This window comes from Lipotes vexillifer, unplaced genomic scaffold, assembly GCF_000442215.2.
Source record: "Lipotes vexillifer unplaced genomic scaffold, Lipotes_vexillifer_v1.1 scaffold1314, whole genome shotgun sequence".
Classification (NCBI taxonomy): Eukaryota; Metazoa; Chordata; class Mammalia; order Artiodactyla; family Lipotidae; genus Lipotes; species Lipotes vexillifer.
In genome coordinates, this window is record NW_006782803.1 from 129,006 (window position 1) to 145,880 (window position 16,875).

The following is a 16,875-nucleotide window of genomic DNA, read 5'->3' on the forward strand; positions in this document are numbered from 1 at the left end:
ACTCTTTCAGCTGTATAAGCCCTCCCATAGTTCCTTGAGCACAAGATGCGTTAGTTAGAAAAGGCTTGCAATGTCCAATTTGACGTGGCCAGTGATCATACAGAGCCCTTGGTTCTTTAGAAGAGTTCACGGTTCTCGAAATCTCTCTGCCTGGAAAAGGTCACCTAATTTACATAAACCTGGGTTCATCCAGGACTGGGATTCTCCTGTTCTTCTAAACAAAGTGACCCACAGATTTTGGCTTTGGTTCAGGGTAACAGAGAAGCTAGCAGCACTGACTCTGTTTGAAGTATCTCATCATGACTGAAAATTCATCATAACCTTATTTTCTTCTAACAACCCACTTCTTCCAGATCCAGCAGACACTTTGTTCAGGCATTGTCAAGGTATGTGTCTTATTCCTCAGCATACTGGCAATTGGCACTTATTGGGGGAAATGGGTGGAGAATAGCGAGGACAGATGAACCCTTTGGGCACATGGTGACATGCATTGGTTACTTCATCTTATTGCAAGTGAAAAGTAAACATGCTTTATGTGTGTGGGTTTTTAAAAAAATTATTTGGGGCTCTTCTCACTTATTTTAAACAGGCAGTAGGGTCAGTGGTTAAGGCCTCAGAGTCTAAAGCCTGAGTCCTGACATTACTATATTGTAGTTGTGTGACCTTGGGAAAGTTACTCAACTTCTCTTTGTTTGCCCCTCTAGAAAGTTGGATACTGTCTGTAGCTACCTCATAATGTTGGTGCGAGGACTGAATGAAACATCTGTATGAACCGCAGGACCTGGCACAGGATAACTATTTTAGAATTGTTCATTGTTGTAGTTACCATTACTATTCCAACTTCCCTTACACTTTCACTTTTACCTCATGAATTGTTATTCTGTTATCGATTTATCTTACACCTATAGCATATTCAGGGATATGTGAAAATTTATTAACTCAAAACACCATCCTTTTTAAAAAATTTTATTTATTTATGTATGTATGTATGTATGTATGTATGTATGTATGTCTGTGTTGGGTCTTCTTTGCTGCCCGCGGGCTTTCTCTAGTTGTAGTGAGCGGGGGCTACTCTTTATTGTGGTGCACGAGCTTCTCATTGCGGTGGCTTCTCTTGTTGTGGGTCATGGGCTATGGGTACACAGGCTTCAGTAGTTGTGGCTTGCGGGCTCTAGAGCACAGGCTCAGTAGTTGTGGCTCATGGACTTTGTTGCTCCGCGGCATGTGGGGTCTTCCCAGCCCAGGGCTCGAACCAGTGTCCCCTGCATTGGCAGGCGGATTCTTAACCACTCCTCCACCAGGGAAGCCCCACCATCCATTTATTACCTCATGGTTCTGTTAGGTCACAAGAACTGGGTTCTCTGCTTCTGGTCTTACAAGGTTGATATCAAAATATCAGCCAGGCTGGCTCCTTATGCTGGAGGTTGTAAGGAACAATCCTCTTCTGAGTTTATTTAGTCCCTTGCATTTGTAGAACTGAGGTCCCCATTTCCTTGTTGGCTAGAAGCTACCAACATTCCTCCTCACATTGTCCCTTACATTTTCAAACCATCAGTGGTGCATCAAGTCCTTCTCATGCTTCAAATCTCCCTAACTTCTTCTTATAATACCAACTAGAGAAAAACTCTGCTTTAAAGGGCTCATGCGGGACTTCCCTGGCGGTCCAGAGGTTGAGACTCTGCGCTTCCACTGGAGGGGATGTGGGTTTGATCCCTGATCTGGGAACTAGGATCCTGCATGCTTCGTGGCATGGCCAAAAAACATTTTTTTTAATTAAAAAAAAAAATTGAAGGGTTCATGCGATTAGATTATCTTAGCCAACCCCCTCCAGTTCCCCCTGACAGTGCCTGAAATCTTCCCTTTGATTTACTCAAAGTCAACTGAAACATCTTTTTGCCATACCACAGGAGTACACATTATATGCACAGATTTCATCCACACTCAGAGGAGACTGTATTATACAAGAGAAAAAGTTATTGGGGGACATTCTGAGATTTCTGCCTACCATACTATCTAATTGAAATGGAATTAAGTAAACTTAAATAGAATACATTCATTCCATATTCATTCATTCTTTCAGTAGCATGTACTGAACATCTACTATGTACCAAGCTAGGTGCTAGATTTGAACGTATTAATTCTGGCAATTTATTTTTTAGAAAAAATTTTAAAGAGTAGGATTATCTGGAAATATGGGTTCCTGTTCTCCAAACTTATTTTTCCATTCCCCATTTTGCTGTCTGGAACTGTAATATATATGGTCCTATGTGAGCATAACTGAGTAATTCTATAACTAAGTTTACTAGTAGAAAAACCAAATGAATGAAAAAAATGATAGCATTTAGAATACTTTGCCTGTTTACCTAAGAGAGCTTTTGAATCACGAAGAGGACTGATGGGCTGGTGAGGAAGTAATAGTTATTTATATTGCCTATGTGTGAAGTGCTGGGTGGGTGCATTTTATATATATTTCACTGAAACTAACCAACATGACTGTTCCTGTATCAGAAGTGGGAAGCTGAGGCAAAGATATACAAATGCATAACACTGCAAACGTTTGAATATGTCCTCTATTATCTTCTGAGTTTCTTCTAAACAGATGTATGTCTTCCATCTATTAAGCTTTATAAAAATGTGTTTATTTTATAACAATTATCTTTCTCTATGTCAAATTTTATTTATCCGTGTATGTGCCCCTTATATGTAATTTCTCTGGAAGCAGGAACTGTATCTTATTCATCCACGTATTTCCCTAGTTATTGTTAGAGTGTGTGCTCAGTAAATACTGGTTGAATTTGAGTAGTGCAAAGTACTGTAATGGGATCATCATTGCTTAGCATGAGTCTGTCCTGCTCTTGTTCCATCCCACTTGGCCAATTTTGCGTGAGCATCGATGAGAGAATAGATCCCATGTGTTTAATGCATTATTGAAAACAGCAGTAAAAGCTAGTGATTGGCAAATCAAATTGCAGTTGGGGTTTGGCAAAAACAATTTTGTTGAGGGGTGGGAAGGAATGATCCTATGATATCCAAAAGCATTTTCTAGGGATTTTTATCTCCTCACTGGTTTTATATTTGTGTATTTTAAGGGAAATTTAATTCACATGTTTCTGGATCATTTACACTTAACACACCAAAGCAATGATTTGTAAAAGCCATTTGGTGTCTAGGAACTCTTTTTAAAGTTCCTTTTGAACTGGAAATCATGTCTGAAAAAATGGGCAGTCTTAATATCTATTGGGTTGGCTGAATAGTGGGAAATGCTTTGGGTTCTCACCCCAACTCTGTAGTTAACTATTTGCCTTGATAATTGACCTTTCTGAGCCTTAGTTTCCTCAACCTTAAAATGAAAGGATTGGAGTATTTAATCTTAAAATTCATTTCTAGATCTTAAGTTCTACGGTTAAACTCTTGTATTCAAAAATACAAAAACTGAATACCTGCTATGTGCCAGATTCTGTTCAATGTACTGTTTATATATATATTGAGGTGGCTTTTCATGATTAGATACTTATTTCAAATCTGTGAGGTAGAATAAGTAATCCATAGTTGTATTTACAGGTGAGAAAACTGAGGTTCATGTATTTGAAGTATAAGATTTATATATAAAACTGTGGCACATAGTAGGCATTTAGTAAATAAACTGTTGATTTGTAGATAGATGGATCATGGATGGATGGACGGATGGATGGATGGATGGATGGTCAAAATGCCAGTCAACCTTTCTTGCCATTTTATTCTCAGGAATTCCTGAGGATAAATATTTTTTAATTTCATTTTTCCAAAATACTGGCATTGAAGTATTCTCTTGTCTCAGATTTTGTTTAGGATACAAACCAACTATTCATTTGTTTTCAAAAGGTGCTGAGAATATAAAGTTACTTCCTGGAGCATCACTGACTGGAACAGTAAAAGGATTTTTACTGTACTTGAAAGTGCCTTCTTTAAAACATATGCAATATTTATAGGGCTGCTTGGAATAAGCCAACTGAAAGATTTAATGATAATAATCTCCTTAGTTCTTCTAAAATTGATTTCCAGTTTCAATGAACTTGAAAAGAGTCCTAGGACATCAAATAAATAAAGATCTTAATGTGAAATGAATCTTCAAAATATGTTCATAAATTTACATTTTAAACATGACCAGAAAATATATACCTTTCCCATTATTAAGGTGATGCTTTAATGAAAATTTTTCATTTGCATGAAATAAACCTTTTTTGGCTACAGATGAAAGGATTTTATGGTAGCGACAATGGTTTTGTGAGTTAAATGATCCCAACATCATCAGGAACGAATCACAAGTGCCTACCATATGAATTACAGCATCATAATTCTTAAAAAGGTATTTCTGTGGAGACCGTTCTTCCCATCTGCAACAATCAGCTTCTGCTTTGAAGTCCTGCTAGGGAGCCTCACAATACATGAGCCAGCCACATGCTACCCAAACTTCTCTCTCAACTTGAGTTTGACTGCATTTTCCTAAAGAACAACATGGTAACTTAATGACTAAGGGGGTTAGAGAGGAAAATGACTACAATTTTTGTAATTACACTTTACCGTATGTTCATTCTTCAGTTGATCTTTTCTGGACATAACTGCGGAAATTTTGCCAGTGGATGTGCAAAATGAAATTGCAAATGAAAACAGGACAAAAGTGTCTGACTCCATCGATCCCTACTATATTGAATTTGCAGTGAAGTCTTCACAAATATTTTAGGACCAAATGAAACTAACCTGTTAAAAAATGAGTAAAACTGTTATTGAGGCTTCTTTACCGTATCAGAAAGTTACAAAAATTACATAAATCAGTAACGTATTAGGTGTCAATATTTCTAAAGAGACTGTCACTGCTGCTGACTCTCCACTACCTCTGCTAAATGGCACCATGGGGTGGGGAATTGCCTCTATCATTCTTGCTTTGTTTACTTGAAGCTTTCCTAGGCAGACATAGGAAATAATAGTGAAGAAGCCCTTGTAGTGAATGGGAGACTGATATCAGAAAAGTTAGGAGGTTTACAAGTAGAAGTGAAATGATTTCTAATCAGTCATTTTGTGTCACTGTTTCTTTATTAATCAAGTGAATCATGACCCAGGTACCTTCCTTTCTTGGGGGTTGCCTGCTGATTCTAGAGCGTGATTTTTATAGGATGGCAAGATAGCAATGGTTAACTACACTCTAAGTTGGAGAGAAGTCCCTCTTCAACCTACAGCAGAAGTCCCTCAGTGTTGGCCTCCCTAGAGAGTTCTGATACACTACATGTTTTCAATTTCGTAATAAAAACAGACTTTCTAAGAGTATCTCATTTCTCTGCGCTTCTGTAAGAATGTTTCAGTTATCCACAACAGGCATTGCTGAACGCGCATGAATGAAGTTTATAAAGTTTAGGAACGTCATTCCCATCTTGCCATCATGTGCTTTACTATTTATGTTCTATCTCATACTCTGGTAAAAAAGAAAAGTTAGCAGTAAAAAAAAAAGCAAGCCTCTTTTCATCCTATAATAATACGTAATAACACTAGAATCAGATAAGTGCTTCAACCATACAGGAGGATATTATTTGCAACCTTATATACAAAGCTGAAAACTAGTAATAATTTAATATCTAAAAACAGAGAATTAGTTGGTATATTAATACATTTAAAATGATATTTCAGAGTATATGAAACATGTTTTCCACTATATTTGTATTTGTAAATGTAAATTTAAAAATTACAATATGATCCTGTTTTATTTTAAAAATACACAAAAACTATAAGCATGAAATACCACAGAAGTGGGATTGGCTACTTCTGGTTGGTAGGACTGGACTTATATAAATTATAATTATTTTATTAATATTTATTATTTATTAAATATATATATAATGTATAACAACATATATATTTGTTATATATTACATAATTTTATTTGCCTTTTTTTTTCTATTTTCTATTTCCATATTTTCCACAATGAACATGTGTTAATTTTTCTTTTGAAAATAGTTGTTTTCAAATGGAAATTAAAATAAAGTTAGGGTTGTTTCCTTGCACTACCAATATTCTGGGAACTATTTGGGAAACATTAGGGAGAAGCATATGAGACATGCCATTTTGAAGAGTGAATCCTTTTGTGTCCTGATGGCTTAGTTATGAAATATATATCTAAAGTTTAATCTTTGAGGCTTCCTAGAGCCACTTTTCATTTCAAACAGTTTCTCCAAACTTAATAAAAATGCTGACACGATATGACTTCTTTAGCAGAAATGAACCCTCATAGTATTTCGGGAAATCACAGTGAAATTGGTCCTTTGAAGCACTGCCATATTTACTGCTTATTTAATATTCTTTTCAGAAGCAACAAAATTAAGTTTGCTTCCAGTGAATCAGAGGATTTCTAGCTGAAGATGCCCTTGCAATTCTCTTCCTCAGTGGTGTCTCAGTCTTGGTAGTTACCAGTTCAGTATGTTCAGTCATCAAAAAAAAAAAAAAAAAAAATTGTTACAGTGTACCTTCCTTCTTATGCTTATAATAATGCTGATTTAATTAAATTAATGCTTTTTGAAACAACCAGGTTATATATAGTATTATTTAGTGTAGTGGCAGTAGCAGTAGTAGTGATAGTATTTTGTTAATGCCTCATTCTAGAAGATTTTCTCAGAAGAGCTTAAGGTGCCAACTTTCACTTTGAAAAATATTTCTTAGAGTATTCTGTCACAGTCAATGCACATGGTAGGGACAACTTCTGAGGCTGATTTTCACTGAATATGTATCATTTCCAGTCACTAACCTGATACTGCCCATCTTGCTGCCCCAGGCAACCAGGCTCCTCCCTAAGTACCCCACCCTCTAAAAAAATTCAGAAACAAAAGGTATATGTGGACCTTAAGAACCCAGTTCCACCCCATTTCATATCTGTAATTGCTTGAGCTCAACATGCACCGTGTTATACAGACTTACTTTCTCACTTGATCGCTTCTTTCCCATCAACCCTCACACTCCAGACACTCGAACCTCCTTGAGGAAAACCTTGCTGGCGCTATGCTCTCTGCTATAATTTTTCAGCTGTACAGGTTCAGTTTGTTGTGACAAGTAGGATGAACTTCTGTGCTTTTGTGAAGCTGGAAGTAAAAACTATTAAATGAAACTTGTAATTATGCCCATTAAAATTATGTTACAAAACCTCTCAAATAAACACACATACACGCACACATGCACACACCACTGAATCTTCTTTTTCTCATGTCCAGAAAAATAATACCTTGACACTGGTAGCCACACTTAGCTTTTCTAATCCCTCTTATATATGTACAGCAATAATGGACACAGTAGAACTCAGGTTAATAGAAGTAAAATGTTGTTCTTAAATTTCTTACTTTGACGGGAAGAAAGAGCTTAGGCCTCGTAGAAGTTTTGTTTCTTTACTTCACTTGAATGTTTTGTGCAAGGATAACTCAGAGTTCAGCTGCCTCAATCTGTGGCTCCAGAGATCACATGGGTAACATGTGAATGGAAATAAACCCTGTAGGTAAAAGAAAGAGGAATTTGGATAGAGATCAAAGATTAGCTTCATTCCATTCTTTCCTTCCACTTTTTACTATCCCCTCTAAATTTGGTATTTTACGGGATTTTTTTTTTTATTCCCAAAGGAAAGAGTGAACTTAAATCAGATTTGAGACTTTATCCCTCCCCCCACCTCCTTTTTTTTAATCCATGTGATTTGATTCACTCAGTAGTAACTTTAGATAATCGAATTCTCAATTGCTAGGAACCTTCAGTATGAAAGATGTGGCATACAGTCTTGATTTATTATTATCTCTTTTTAAGTTATCACTGTAGCCATGGTTTAGGTTATAGGAAAAGCTGTTCAGAATATTTAACAATATGATTAGTAGAAATATCTGTCTATGAGTATTATGAGTATTTCTTTCTCATTTATCTTCTAGAATGGAATTACTTACTATGTGCTATTAACCCTGACTTAGGCCAAGTACGTTTCTAAGCATTAGGATCAGGACTCTGTATTACACATTTTCTGTAAGCTTACCGTTCTTTTTATAGCAGTCAGGTAAGAAGGTGGAGCTTAATGTGTTCAGCCTCATTCCTAAATGGCCTGTGGAAAAGATTCTTATTGGTATCATCATGAGGTCCATAGAAGTGAAAAACACAATAATACTTAAAAACAGTTTTCACCTGGGCTTCCCTGGTGGAGCAGTGGTTGAGAGTACGCCTGCTGATGCAGGGGACACGGGTTCGTGCCCCGGTCCGGGAAGGTCCCACATGCCGCGGAGCGGCTGGGCCCGTGAGCCATGGCCGCTGAGCCTGCGTGTCCGGAGCCTGTGCTCCGCAACAGGAGAGGCCACAACAGTGAGAGGCCCCCGTACCGCAAAAAACAAAACAAAACAAAACAGTTTTCACTTAATTTTTAAATCTTTTTTAGAATAGCTTTTGCCAAGTATTTAGAAACATAGGGTAATTATAAAGTGAATATGTTGACTTCCATCAAAATACTAGCTAAGTGGATAGAATCAACATTGAAGTACTGCAAGGTAATGGGGAAATGAACTCACCTTGTTCACAGTTAACCTCAAGTGCTAGACCAGAGCTGAAATTCTGGACAGCTCTGGTTTATTGAGTGGATATCTCAATGCATTCCAAGGATTAAGATGATACTATTTCATTGTTCTAAAATGGAAGCAACTTAGTTTGGTTTTAGGGTCTCATTGCTTGACAGTCTTATAGACTTGCATTACTTCTACCAACCTTATCCTGAAAATTTACTTTCTTTTCAAACAGAAACCCACAATACCTAAGAACAAGGTCAGGCTTGAGAGCAGCCTAGGTAGGCTTGCAGACCATGCATTTCCACATTCGTGATAATTCTTTCAAGTTTTCATGGATATAGAAGTATTGTAAATATTATAAGTATTATATAAATGAGGGAGAATGAAATAGCCTTGTACTTAGAATGGTTAATACAAGAAGCTAAAAATTTGAATTAATGTAAACACTGAAAAAATGAGTAACAAAACTATAGAGACAAAAAAGATCATTGGTTTGCAGGGACTGGGGGGCGGAGAGGAGGGATGAATAGGTGGAGCACAGGGAATTTTAGGACCTTGAAACTAATCTGTATGATGCTATAATGGTGGATACATGACTTTATGTGTTTGGCAAAGCCCATAGAACTACACAACACAAAGAGTAAATCCTGGTCATAGACTTTTTTTTTTTTTTTTCCTTGCGTTATGCGGGCCTCTCACTGTTGTGGCCTCTCCCATTTGCGGAGCACAGGCTCCGGACGCGCAGGCTCAGTGGCCATGGCTCACGGGCCCAGCCGCTCCGCGGCATGTGGGACCTTCCCGGACCGGGGCACGAACCCGTGTCCCCTGCATCAGCAGGCGGACTCTCAAGCACTGCGCCACCAGGGAAGCCCGGTCATAGACTTTTGTTAACAATAATGTATCAATACTGGTTCATCAACTGTAACAAATGTACCACACTAATGGAAGATATTATTAATAGGGGAAACCACAGCGAGGGGGTAGGGTAGTATATTGGAACTCTCTGTGCTTTCTGCTTAAATTTTCGAGAAACCCAAAACTGCTCTTAAACAGTCTATTAATTTTGTTAATGTTTTGGTTTTTTTCCTTCCAGATTTTTTGAGATATAATTGATATACAAGTATTGTATAAGTTTAAGTGTATAGCATAATAAATTGACTTATATAAATCATGAAATGATAATCACAGTAAGTTTAGTGAACATGCATCATCTCATATATGTAGATATAAAATTAAAGAGATAGAAAAAACTATTTTCCTTGCAATGAGAACTTTTAGGATTTACTCTTAGCAATTTTCATATATGACACACAGCAGTGTTAATTAGATTTATCATGCTGTACATTACATCCGTAGTACTTATTTATCTTATACCTGGAAGTATGTACCTTTTGACTGCCTTCATGCAATTCCCCCTCCCCCTAAACCCCACCTCTGATAACCACAGGCCTGATATCTTTTTCTCTATATATCTGTTGAGTGCATTGGGTCTCATGTGTCTTTTAAAGCCAAAAGACTATCTTTAGAATTATGTTTGAATTCCTTTTTCTTTTTTGTGTGCGTATCTATTGTAGTTTTTTGGTTTGTGATTACCATGAGGTTTATATATAGCAATCTAAATATAAATATGATTATTTTAAGTTGCTGATCTCTTAAGTTCAAACACATTTTAACAACCCTGAATTTTAACTCCCCTTCCCGTGTTTACTGTTTTTGACATAATATTTTACATCTTTTTGTTTTGTGCATCCCTTAAGTACTTATTGTGGATATAGATGATTTTACTTCTTTGGTCTTTAAACTTTCCTACTAGCTTTATACATGGCTAATTTACTACCTTTTCTATATATTTGCCTTTACCAATAAAACTTTTCTTTTTGTAATTTTCATATTTCTAGTTATGGCCCTTTCTTTTTCACATAGAGAAGTCCTTTTAACATTTCTGGTAAAGCTAGTTTGGTGGTGCTGAACTCTTTTAGCTTCTCCTTGTCTGTAAAACTTTTGATCTCTGCATCAAATCTGAATGAAAGCCTTGCTGGGTAAAGTATTCTTGTTTGTAGGTTTCTCTCTTTTATTACTCCAGGATCAGCAGGTGTGTCTGACTCAGGCTCCTTTCAAATTACTGTTTCTGCCCTGGGTCCTGGAGAGTGTAAGATTTTGTGTGTGCCTTTAAGAGTGGAGTCTAGGGACTTCCCTGGTGGCGCAGTGGATAAGAATCTGCCTGCCAATGCAGGGTACATGGGTTCAAGCCCTGGTCCGGGAAGATCCCACATGCCGAGGAGCAACTAAGCCCGTAAGCCACAACTACTGAGCACGCGAGCCACAACTACTGAAGCCTGTGTGCCTAGAACCCGTGCTCCACAACAAGAGAAGCCACCACAATGAGAAGCCCATGCACCGCAACAAAGAGTGGGCCCTGCTCGCCACAACTAGAGAAAGCCCACGTGCAGCAACGAAGACCCCATGCAGCCTAAAATAAATAAATAAATACATTAATTAATAGAAAAGAGTGGGGTCTATTTCCCACAGCCCTCTGGCTCTCCCCAAAGTAATCCCCACCGCCCTTCAGAGCCAAACTTTCTGGGATCTTGGCTTCCCAGTGCAGGACCCCCAGGCTGGAGAGCTCGATGTGGGGCTTGGACCCCTTGCTCCTTGGGGAGAACCTCTGTAATTGTAATTAGCCTCCTGTCTGTGGGTGCCCACCTAGGAATATGGGTGTTGACTATACTACATCTTTGCCCTTCCTACCCATCTCATTGTGGTTCCTTCTTTATATCTTTAGTTGTAGATCTTTTTTCTGATATCCTTCTAGTCTTTCTCCTCAGTAGGTGCTCTGTAAATAGTTGTAATTTCTGTGTGCCCATGGGAAAAGGTGAGCTCAGAGTCCTCCTACTCCTCAATCTTGGCCACTTGTTTTCAACAAGTCGATTCAGGAACTTGTGGGCCGCTGAGCATGTGAGGATCTGGGAGCCCAGTCCAGATGTGTTATGCTGTAGCAACACATCTGTTAACTGCTTTAAAAATATAATTGTTTTAAAAATTAAATGTTTATGTCCTGCATGTTCTTAAAGCCTATTTAAAAAATGAAATGCCATATTGAACACATGGTTGTTTTTTTAAAAATTATTTATTTATTTATTTATTTATTTTTGCCTGTGTTGGGTCTTCATTTCTGTGCGAGGGCTTTCTCTAGTTGCAGCGAGCGGTGGCCACTCTTCATCGTGGTGCGTGGGCCTCTCACTGTCGCAGCCTCTCTTGTTGCGGAGCACAAGCTCCAGATGTGCAGGCTCAGTAGTTGTGGCTCACGGGCCTAGTTGCTCCACGGCATGTGGGATGTTCCCAGACCAGGGCTCGAACCCGTGTCCCCTGCATTGGCAGGCAGATTCTCAACCACTACGCCATCAGGGAAGCCCAAACACATGGTTTTATATATTTTCATTTATCCTTTTTTCTTTTCAGTAGTGCCTGAAATTGAGCAGGTTGATGAAATGTTAAAATTTTTAAAATATTGAGAGACATTTACATTTGGCAATATGAGTGATTGCATATACTGAAATACTCCTACATGAAAATATCAAGACTACTCTTTTAAGTTTATGGATGACTTCCAAAAAGATGAAGAAAAGTTAGCAAATATTATAGCTGTTGGCCACCCTGGGCTATCCCAAAAGTGTTCAGTTGGCGAAAGCTTGAACATTAATAGACTACTGCATACTAGAAAGGGGAGTTGAAGCTTTGGGTCTGTGAAGGGAAGGGTTTTGATTGGAGAACAGAATAAAAAAGGGAATGTCAAAGGGCCAACTCTAAAGAAAAGGATAAATAGGAGAAAAGGAAATACTGCTGAGTAAAACAACAAATTGATCTTAGCTATGGCTATCAGTAGAGGGAATTTCAAAGGGAATGGAAAGGGAAAAAAAACCTATATTTTTTTCTATGTCAATTTGTAATCATTTGGGGGTCCATATTTACATTATCTGTGCATTAAAAAAAAAAAAAAAACAGCCCTTGAGTCTAAAAATTTAAAACTGATCTTGGTTGGTAATGTTTCAGCCATCCAGCAGAAGCAAACAAAATCACACTCAAATCAGGTTTCAAAGATAAATATCACATTCAACTCAGGCTTCCAAGCTTTCTCACATATAAAGTTCTGATTAATATGAGCTCAAAAAAATTCAAAAAACAAAGGAGAATTAAGACATCATGAGGCTGAATCATCAGAAACAAAAAATAGTAAAACTAAGCCATAAACACTTCAAGTAGCAGGTATAGAATAAAATAATTATGCCTAAAGAAATAAAAGAAAGAAATAAAAACATGAACCAAAAGTAAGAAAATATAAAACTGACTAGGAAGTTATAAAATATAACCAAATAGAACATCTAGAATTGAACAATGTAATCACTGAAATGAAAATATCTGTAGAAGTATAAATAGCAGATTAGATACATCTGGAGAGAGAAAGTCTGGAAGATAGATCTGAAATGAAAGTACACATAATGCAGGACAGAAAGAAAATATGAAAGAAAACTTCAGAGATGTTGAGGATACAGTAACAATGACTACATCTAATTGGAGTGCCAACATATGATAATAAAGGCAATAAATAACTTTACTGAATAAATTTGAACACAGAAGATAGAAATTTCTAGAAAAATATAACTTAGGAAGATATTGAAAACACAAATAGTCCTCTAATCCCTAAAGAAATTCTCAATAGATAAAAATCTTCCTCAAAGAAAACACAAGAGTCAAATGGTTTTACAGAAGATTTCTACCCAACATTCTAGGGTCAAATAATAGAAAAAGAGGGTCTGACCATAATAAAATTCAACATGGTCAATAAAAGAATGGAAATTTATAGATTAACCCCTTTCATAAACATAGGTGAAAAAAAAATCTAAACACAGCATTAGTCAGACAAATCCAGCTTATATAAAAAAGATAATATATCACAATCAAACTTATTTTTTTCATAAATTCAATGATGGCTAAATATTTGAAATATTAATGTAACTCACAATACTATGAAATTCTAGGAGAAAAACCATCTCATTTGGTATAGTAAAATAATTAAATTCAACATCTGTTTATAATAAAAACTCTAATTTGGAGTAGAAATAGAAAGGTTCCTCATTATACTGAATGAAACCACAGTAAGATGCTATCATTCATCTACCCAGTTGGCAAATCATAGCAAATGGTGGCAAGGATGTGACTAAACCGGGATTCTAATATATACTGCTTCTCAGAGTGGGGATTGATAATAGTCCTTTGGAAATGATCTGGTATTATTTAGCAGGTTTTAAGTCATGACAATTTCACTCCGCTCTTGCACAGGTACACCAGAAGACTGGTATAAGAATGTTCATGGGGCATTTTTTTTTTTGGCCGCACTACATGGCTTGTGGGATCTTAGTTCCCCTGACCAGAGATGGAACCCTAGGCCCATGGCAGTGAAAGCACAGAGTCCTAACCACTGGACCTCGAGGGAAGTCCGATAGGGGCATTTTTTGTAATAACAAAACCTAAATATTTGTCAACAGGAGAATGGGTAAATAAATTCTTCTATACTCATTAAATGGCCTACTAGACAGCATAGAACTGTAGCTACATGTATCAACAGAGATGAGCTAACAAAATGTGTGAAAAGAGCAAGGTGCAAAGGTATAAAACCATTTTTATAAAGTTCCAAAATAAGCAAATTAACAATGGAAAGCAAAGGAGTTATAAACATAAACTCAGGATCCTGATTTCCCATAGTGAGGAGGAATTATGTTATTAGAGAGAAGCATACGGGGGCTTCAAAAGTATTTTCCTTAAATTGGAAGGTGAGTGACCAGGTGTTTGTCATATTATACTTTATAACATAAATAGATATTATTTTTTGCATTTATCAACTATTTCATAGTAAAAGAATGTCTGTAAAATCTAATGTGATAGTTAAGTACTTTGAGGTGATATATAGAAAACTTCCTTTTATAATGAAGGCAGATGATGGAAACAGGAAAGAAATATTAAGCAAATGGAATTCTTTACCTTATTAACAGCGAAACACTATTCAAGATTTTCATCCAGGTACACATAGAATGTGTTGTGAAAGGCAGTAATGTGCACTGGTGAAGAACCAAAACGACTGTTGCAAATCTTAGTTGTGATACTTCTTAGCTGTGGGATCTTGGGTTTTGGTGCCCTCATTTGTTAAATAGAGATGCTAATAGGACCTAATTTATCAAGTTATTGTGAGTATTAAACAAGATAGCACATGGGAAGTGCTGAGAAAGGACATATGCAGAATAAATGCTCAATCAATATAAGATTCTAGTGGTCAGTTAACTTTTAATTTTTACTTTGAAATGTTCTGTTTGCATTATGTTAGGCTTTGGTCATTTGACGAAGCAATTGATGACACTGGCTGATGGACATGTGGTGTTGGCTCTAGAAGGAGGACATGATCTCACAGCCATCTGCGATGCATCAGAAGCCTGTGTAAATGCCCTGCTAGGAAATGAGGTAAAAAACTAAAAGTACAAAAGCGTAGGGGTAAAGGACCAGGAATGTATGCATGCATATTTTTTGTCTTTTTTAAAATCACATGAACTCAGAAAACACAATGGAGCTCTTACAATTTTAAGGAAGAAGGCAAGCCTTAGATAAGAAAAGTTTACGTGTTCTCATGGTATATGCTATAACTTTTGCCCAGTTATGGAATCCATATAGTACTCCCCTCGATCAGGTTATTGGCAGACGTCAATAAATAAGTAAAGATAACCCTTGGGAGGAAATGGTTTGTATATTGATCCGGCTAATGAGCAATGAAACATTGAAAAAGAAATAACTCAAAGAAAAGTTCTCTTAATATTTTCTGTAGGATTATGTCAGTTCAGGGGGGAAAAAAGCTTTTGAAAAATATTTTTTCAGCTTTATTAAGGTATAATTGGTGAATAAAATTATAATACATATATCTAACATATACAGTTATGATTTGATATGCATATACATTGTAAAATGATTCCCTCCATTGAGTTCATTTAACACATTCATCACCTCACACTTTTTTTTTGATGAAAATACTTAAGTTCTACTCTCTTAGAAAATTTAATTATACAAGACAGTATTATCAGTTATATTCACCATGTTATACATTACATCCTCGAGCCTTATTCATCTTATAAAGTGAAAGTTTAAAAACGTTTACCAACCTCTCCTTATTCCCCCCACCAGCCAGCTCCTGGCAACCACCATTCTACCCTCTGTTTCTATGAGTTCAACTATTTTGTTTGTTTTTGGTTCTGCATAAGTGATACCATGTAGTTTTTCTTTTTCTCTGGCTTATTTCACTTGGCATAATACCTTCCATGTTCATCCATGTTGTCACAAAAGACAGAATTTCATTCTTTTTTTTAAGATTGCAAAATATTCCATTGTGTCTGTGTATGTGGATGTGTGTGTATTACATTTTCTTTATCCATTCATCTCTGGATGGACACCTACATTGTTTCCAAACCTTGACTATTGTGAATAGTGCTGCAATAAATCTGGCAGTTCAGATATCTCTTTGAGATAATGAAATAGTGATTTCATTTCCTTTGGATATTTACCCAGAAGTGAGATTCCTGGGTCATATGGTAGTTCTATTTTTAATTTCTTGAGGGACCTATGTTTTCTATAGTGACTATACTACCAAGAATGGACAAGGGTTCCCTTTTCCCAACATTCTTACCAGCATTTATCTCTTCCCTTTTTGATAATACACGTCCTAACAATATGTGAGGAAGTATCTCATTATGGTTTGATTTGCATTTTCCTGATCATTAATGATGTTAAATACCTTTTCGTGTACATGTTGGCCATTTGTATGTCTTCTTTGGAAAAACACATATTCAGGTCCTTTGCCCATTTTGAATTGTGGTATTTGGTTTTGTTTGTTTGTTTTGCTATTGAGTTGTATGAATTCCTTGTATATTTTGGATACTAACTGCTTATTGGATATGTGGTAAATACTTTTTCCCATTCCATGGGTTGCCTTTTCATTTTATTGATGATTACCATTGCTGTGCAGAAGCTTTTTAGTTTGAGGTAGTCCCACTTGTTTATTTTTGCTTTTGTTGTCTTTTCTTTTGTTCTCAAATCCAAATAACCATTGCCAACAGCGATGTCAAGGAGCTTACCCCCTATGTTTTCTTCTAAGAGTTTTATGATTTCAAGTCTTAAATTTACGTCTTTAATCAATTTTGAATTGATTTTTGTGTATAAGATAGGGATCCAGTTTCATTTTTTGCATATGGCTATCCAGTTTTACCAACACCATTTATTGAAGAGACTATTCTTTCCC

The 16,875-nt window shown here is 36.6% G+C and overlaps 1 protein-coding gene across 1 annotated transcript in view; it reads left to right on the forward strand.

Moving 5' to 3' along the window:
* Positions 1-16,875, forward strand: part of LOC103088729 (histone deacetylase 9-like) — a 208,485-nt gene that overhangs the window by 115,756 nt on the left and 75,854 nt on the right. Inside the window, exon 6 of the mRNA XM_007455394.1 lies at positions 14,920-15,053. Coding sequence (XP_007455456.1) covers positions 14,920-15,053 — 134 coding nt within the window. The remainder of the gene's footprint in view (positions 1-14,919; positions 15,054-16,875) is intronic.